General features: G+C 48.9%; 1 protein-coding gene across 1 annotated transcript; it reads right to left on the reverse strand.

The window, feature by feature from the left end:
• Positions 1-2,129: 2,129 nt before the first annotated feature.
• Positions 2,130-6,207, reverse strand: LOC149332833 (uncharacterized). The gene is made up of 3 exons (XM_089555889.1): positions 6,060-6,207; positions 5,289-5,525; positions 2,130-2,329 (listed from the first exon to the last, which is right to left on the reverse strand). The coding sequence occupies exons 1-3, from the start codon at positions 6,205-6,207 to the stop codon at positions 2,130-2,132; spliced, it is 585 nt and encodes a 194-aa protein (XP_089412015.1).
• Positions 6,208-7,391: the final 1,184 nt, after the last annotated feature.

Consider the following 7,391-nt stretch of genomic DNA (forward strand, 5'->3'; position numbering starts at 1 on the left):
GCAATTTCCTAACACTTATGCGGGAGAACATCCCGTTCCTCTCGCTCGTAACGCGTCCCACGGCTGTGACAACCTCGCGAGGCACTTGTATAGATCTCGTCTTTGAGAATCAAGCATTGGTGTACCAAGTCGAACATATATCAGTCTATTTCTCCGACCACAAAGCTTCCTTCATGACTGTCAAGAACTGTTAGTGGAGTCTTTGTTAAAGGAATACGTGTGAAAAATAAAAAACAAATTCTGTGATAGCGCATACATGTGTTGCTCGATTTCTTTGCCTCAATCTATCGAAAAGGTGAAACAGCTTATTTGCTGCGCTCAAATTTCGCATTAGGAAGTAACGTAATCGTCGGTAATTTTTTATTTACCTTTTCTGAGAGGAGCAATAAAGGGGTAAAAGGGTGAAAAGGTGATAGACAGTGGCTTGGGCGCTGTTGCATGGCGGGCAGTGAGAAGGCTATTGTCAAGGATAGGGCTTAGTCGGGCTGGTTGGTTCACGATGAATGGTACGACAAAACAGTGCTGACGGACAGGACGGAAGCAGCGCAAGTGTCTGTATCTTCTTCTTCCGTCCCGTCCGTCAGCGCTGTTTTGTCGTACCCTTACACTGTCAAGGCCTATGTGCCGGAAGCTTTGCCCTTCAATTGGTACAAGACTTGGATGTTCGCAGATCGTCACGTCCTCTAGGGCGTAAAGTTCGCTAAGGGCTGCTCAAAACTATGTTCTAGTGGAGGTAGATAGTTGCAGGGCTCCACCAGTAGCTTACTGTCCCGTCTCTAGGCGGGCTCCCATGCGCTAACCTCCACGAAACTGTCCACAGGTCCAGCCCCGACTTCGAAACAAATTTCCGCAAATCCCTGGATCAAATAACCTTCTCTGAAAGTAACACGGAACCGTGGACGGTACTGCGCTCGAAGGAGTTCATCAAGAGGTGATATATTTCCTGCCCAACCGGTTGTGTTGGGCAGGGCACTACATCGCAGTACATTCTGAAGTACGCACATTTTAGCCTTGACGTTATTAGTGGGGATCAATTTGTAAATTGGTAAATTGGTTTTTGAGGGTAGGAAATGGCGCAGTATCTGTCTCACATATCTCGGCAGACACCTCAACCGCGCCGTAAGGGAAGGCAGGAAGGTGGGAGTGAAAGAAGAAAGAGAGAAAGAGCGGCCGTAGTGGAGGTCTCCGCAATAATTTCGACCACCTTGGGATCTATAACGTGCACTGACATCGCACAGCACACGGGCGCCTCTTGCTTTTCGCCTCCATCGAAACGCGGCCGCCGAGGTCGGGTTCGAACCCGGGTACTCCAGCTCGGTAGTCGGGCGCCTTACCACTGAGCCACCGCGGCGGGTTTAGTGGGGACGGCGATAGTGAATTAGGGATGCTCTCTAAGCGGCAGCTTTGGCGGTAAAATTTCTTTGCCCCATGCCAGCGCCTGTCTGCACAATGCTTTGAATTTTCTACTAAGTACTTTAAGTTATTATTAAAATGGTCTGAATTACAAATTAAAATTGAATTAAAATTATGAAGTACTTAAGAGTACTAATTACTCAAGCTTATAATGCAACTTCAAAGTGCTGATCGGCTGCTCGGCCGTGTGGCTTTTCATGTAGATCAGATTTGTGAAACCGGTTTCGTATACGAACAAAACAAATTTATTTAACGGAACCGTCCTGTGCACACTGCAAAGAGGAGATCAAATGTGATGATAGAAAGAACCGAAATCGTTCGCATAAAAGCAATATTTGTTTTCTGTGGCCTCCCAGTTGGCATCACAATACCAGCTGCAAAGGCATATCAATTTTAAAGGAATTTGGAGGTTTAAAACACAGCTTGCAAGAATCGCGTTCATTTTGTACCTTGTAGTCAATTCGGCCCTAAGGTAACCTTGGAGAGAAACAGGGGCCTATGAAAGGTTCACAGGTACTGTATGAAGAAACACACTTTTAGCATAAAAATCAGAGTGAACTTGACACTAAGGTGACATCGAGTGGAAATATTTCAGAGTCGCTGGTAAATGCTCACAAATCTATAGTTCTCCTCGATCCCCACTGCCTAATGCAAAGGGAACAGGCACAGCGCACGCAAGCTTCGGAGTTTGAAGCCGACTCGACCGTAGGCCGGATCTAGCTGAGGCACTCGGCGGCGCAGGTCCTGAGGCTGGCGTAGGTGTTCTCCAGGCACACGTGCTGCCCCCACTGGAGGCAGGCCCGCTGGTAGGAGTCGTAGTACCACCACTCCGTCCGCCGACCCTCATGGTACTCCTCGTTGCTGCAGTGGAGCATGCTGCTGTCTATCGGCTGTGTGCAGCGGGGCCTCGGAGCATCTGCGTTTGGGGCATGCATCGCAGCCCGAGAGAATATTAGAAGGCAGCATTGTATCAGCGTGAGGTTTCATGGAAGCCTTCGCTCTACAAGGCAATGCTAGCCTTCCTCCCTCCGCATTTTTTTTGCGCACAAAATAAAGGCAGTCGAAAAGCCTGGTAATTTGTTCCGCATTAGAATTCCGCTGCTAAAGCGCTTGTTTGGCAATGGACTTGTTGCAAATGCAGCCTCTTCTCCTCCTCCTCCTCATCATCATCATCATCAGGTTTATTGTGGTTTAACGTCCCAAAGCAACTCAGGCTATGAGGGACGCCGTAGTGAAGGGCTCCGGAAATTTCGACCACCTGGGGTTCTTTAACGTGCACTGACATCGCACAGTACATGGGCCTCTAGAATTACGCCTTCATCGAAATTCGGCCGCCGCAGCTGGGATCGAACCAACGTCTTTCGGGTCAACAGCCGAGCGCCATAACCACTGAGCCACCGTGGCGGGTCATCATCATCATCATCGGCCTGGCTACGCCCACTACAGGCCAGAAGCATTCAGCTGTTTGTCCTCGTTCGTCACGCCATTTTCATTACATCTTAAAACCTCTCCCATGCCTCTCTAATAAACCCTGTCCTGTGCTGGCTGCGGCTATCCTATCGCCGCAAACTTAATCTCATCCGCCCACCTAAGTTTCTGCCGCCACCTGCTACGCGCACCTTCTCTTGGAATCACCTTTAAGGACCAGCGCTAATCTTGCTTTCGCGCAGCATGCCCTGTCCAAGCCCATTTCTTCTTCTTTAGTTCAACTTAGATGTCTCTAATCCGAGTTTGCCCCCTCACCCACTCTGCCCTCTTTCTGTCTCTTACATCAGTGTCCTTTGCATAGCTCGCTGCTTGATCCTCAATTAAAGTTGAAGCCTTTTCGTTATCCTCCACGTTCTTGCCCCATAGGTGAGTACCGGTAAGATACGGTATGCGTTTCACTTGAGGGTTATTGGTAAACTGTCATTCATGATCTGAGAGAACCTGCCAAATTCTCTCCACCCCATTCTTCTAGTTATTTCGCTCTCGTGATTCGGATCTGCGCTCACTGCATTCTCTAAGTAGACGTATTCCCTTACCACTTCCAGCACCTCGCTATCAATTGTAAACTGCTGTTGCCTTTCGAGACTGCTGAACATTACTTTGGTTTTATCTATAATAATTCTTAGACCCACCATTTTGCTCTGCCTGTATAACTCACTGAACATGTGCTGCAGTTCATCTCCTGGGTGACTTAGCCAGGCAATGTAATTAGCGAATCGCAGATTGCTAAGCTAGTCTCCATTAAATTTATCCCCAACTGTTCCCGATTCAGGCCTCTGAATACCTCCTGTAAACAGGGGGTGAATAGCACTGGCGAGATCTTGTCTCCCTGCCTGACACACTTCCTTATTTAAATTTTATTGTTCACTTTTGTGAATTGAAGGGAAAACTTTATTTTCACTAATGCTTTTTCCTGCGGTTTGCGGGCATTTTCAGACGCGTCTTGGTTCTATCCCCAGGAGCCTTCTCTGTCGAAGTCATCCGCCTCTAATCAATGGTCGGTTGCCCTCAGTCCAGAGCTCCGCTGGCCACTGCCACCCGTTGAGCTCGCTGTAGCAGAACTCGTTGGTCTTCACAGAAATGCTATGATAGCTGTGCAGCCGTAATAGATATGTTCCAGTATTTTTGCATAATCTCATACACCTTGATTCCGCAATTCCTGCATGTCTGCTGAGGTTTCGACTGAGGTTTGGCGTCTCCTAACCTGTAGCCCCTATCCTTTACACTCAGAGGTGTTATTCTTTACCATCCTAAATTGGCTCTAGAACCCACTGTAGCATCGAGTATAGCAAAATTCAACGTCTATTCAAGAAACTCAAGCAGCTGCCGATGCTGACGCCCATTCCATGCCGTCCAAGTCCAGCGGACGACATGGAATGTAAACCAGATTGCATAAGTCCAAAGATTTGTATTCGAAGAGAAGTTAGGTGCACAACGAGTTCAACTGTATGTAGTTTCCCTTGTGTACTTGTCTCCTCGGGTTTTCATTTGTGTACACAATTATTCGGTCTCTTTTACTGATATAAGTATTATCACGTTATAACTGAGCATGCTGTAATTTATCTCGTTTTGCGCAAGTGAAGATTTCTATGTTCAACGGGTTTAGTTGTATATCATTTTGTCGCCAATTTACGCTTCTCATCATATCTAGGAATATCGCGTAACAAATAGACAGCCGCCATGGTCGCTCAGCGGTTATGGCACTCAGCTGCTGACCTGAAAGACGCGGGTTCGTTCCCGGCCGTGGCGGTCGAATTTCGATGGAGGCGCGAATTTCTAGAGGGCCGTGTACTGTGCGATATCGGTGTACGTTAATGAACTCCAGGTGGTCGAAATTTCCGGACCCCTTCACTATCGTCCCTCATAGCCGGAGTCGCTTTGGGACTTTAAACCCCCCATAAACCATGATTGGTTTATTGGGGTTTAACGTCCCAAAGCAACTCAGGCTATGAGGGACGCCGTAGTGAAGGGCTCCGGAAATTTCGCCCACCTGGGGCTCTTTAACGTGCACTGACGTCGCGCAGTACACGGGCCTCTAGAATTTTGCCTTCATCGAAGACCAATTTTTTTCAAGGCTTTAAGCCCGAGGAAGGCCACCAGGAGGCAAGGCGAGCGATTTTAAATCGCTGGGTGCCCATGTTGTTGTTCTTGCGACTGAAAGAAGGATGAATAGGATAAACCACCGCTGCCACGTGCGGATAGGGGAGAGGTGAAAGATACGAGTGAAAGAGCGAAAGAACAGACGCGCGTCGCTACCACCGCGTCCGCCGAAGCGAAGATACACCCCTCCCCTTTCTCGCTGGGCTCCCGAAATTTCCACGAATAAGTAAGCTTGCCTCGTGAGAGAGCCTACAATGAGGATCAGCTGCACATGTGCTACGTGGTACCTTTGTTGCCGCAGTGTGAGCGGCACAATTCCTCAGTGCTGAACTGCAGCAGTGACCGGCCCAGGCAGACAAGGTCGGCGTTCCACTGCAGGCAGTGCCCCTTGCGTCGACTGCGCACGTAGAACCAGGGCGCCGCCAGCCGCTGCTTGAGGGTCGAGGGGTCGTTGCTGGCGTTGTGGCCCGTCGCCAGCGGCGTCGGCAAGCAAGCACGAAGCGCAGGCGCTTTGCAGCGGCTGCCTGCAGCAGGCATCAGAGGAAAATGGGGTGGTAAGAAAGCGCCTCATTGCTCGGTTTGGTTTGGTTTGGTTTATGGGGTTTAACGTCCCAAAGGAACTCAGGCTATGAGGGACGCCGTAGTGAAGGGCTCAGGGAAATTTCGACCACCTGGGGTTGTTTAACGTGCACTGACATCGCTGATAATGACTGAAGTTTCTTGAGCAGCGATAAAACGATAAAGGGAAACCATGAGTTGAAATCAATTGAAATTAGGCAAGAGGAAAGCACGTTGTGAACCAGACCCTTCCACTACGCTTGCCGGAACTTGGGTGGGGTTGATAAGTGGTTTGCCTGCTACCAGCACACTTTCTTTTCCGCTGTCTAGTTCTTTGCCAGTAAGTTTCAATACGGGACACATAGTCCTTTCCCGATAAGTTTCAATGTGGGACAAACCTCCCATGCTTCTGAGCCTCACAGCATCCATGTACCCAAAGCGTATTTTCCCAACTTGCAAAGTCCCCGCTACGCGCATAAGTGCTCCGATTCAGTACTTACCCGCAGTCTGGAGGTTTTGGTAGCTTTGGGCCCAGACGATGGACACTGTCAACAGAAGCGCGACGCCGACGAGTGCAATCATCCACTTACGCCGCATGCCGTGGAACGAAGGGCGCGTCCGCGGGTGATCACGGGACGGTGACGCCATAATCTGGACACGCACCTGGCGACGTGAAAGCGTTAAAGAATTTAATTAATTCAAGAACCGCTGGATTTGAACGAGTCTGACGGATGGGTTCACAGCCCATGGCAGGTTTGCAGAGGAAACGACTCATCCCATTTACCATGTTCGACTAGCTGAACAAGGCCAGTTGCGTGAGAATGTCATGAAAGAAAAAATATTCAGGGGAGCACTTTACAGTTGACCTAAACCTCTCCGGAAGGGAAGGGAGGAAGATCGGAGTGAACGAAGACGCCGTATTCACTAGATGCGCCTTTGTTCATTCCAAACCATCGAGCTGGCATGGCAGAGTGGTTAACATGCTCGTCTCGCACTCCGGAGACCGGGGTTCGATTCCCGAACTCGACCAATTTCCCACTCGGTTTTATTTATCTGGCCTGATTAGAAAGGTTAATTAGGTTATTTGGGTGATTAAGCAATTAACTAAACTCATTCCCACTTAATTGTAGCATCACTATACGATTCCTTCAATTGGTTGCATGGTTACTTGCCAAAGTACAATTGGCCCCGTTTGAAATTCGCACATTATGACGTCGCGACCGTTTCGACCAATTGAAAAGCGTGACATTTCTGCCGACAACACCTGCTTCCAACGATGAGGCATTAAAGGCTTCCGCCTTAAAAAGAATGCAGTCACGCTCGTTCACTGATACTTATGTTAATGGCAAAAGATGAATTTAATCCAGAGCACTCGGCTACGGTGTCCCTCGTGGTCCGGAGCACAACACTTGGAAAGCTCTCCACGCAACGCGAGCATTCCTTCGATTCGTCTCCACTGGACGTTCTCGGCTCATCGTTGCAATTAGGCGCTTTACTCATGTGCTTGCATACATTCGCATTATCGACCCTCTCACTCATAATAACCCTCCGCTTCCCCTGTGCGGAGTAGCGGGTCAAATAATGTTCCCCAAGGCCGACCTCTCCTCTCTGCCTTTCGCTGAATGAACCTCTCTCTCACTGTGGGCACGTGCAGAATCTACTACCAGGCTGTTGAGCGGATGTTCCAGTCATCAGCTCACCTGATGTTCTGCTTTAAATGACTATAGTGTCTGAAATGTTGCTCAAGGCTTGAAAAATGGCAACGACAAAAGCATACGCGCTTAAGCTGGAATTTCTAGTTTTAATCAGAAGCATTTCTAGGCGCAATATTC

The sequence above is a fragment of the Amblyomma mixtum genome, chromosome 8 (assembly GCF_055824585.1).
Source record: "Amblyomma mixtum isolate Tamu chromosome 8, ASM5582458v1, whole genome shotgun sequence".
Lineage (NCBI taxonomy): Eukaryota > Metazoa > Arthropoda > Arachnida > Ixodida > Ixodidae > Amblyomma > Amblyomma mixtum.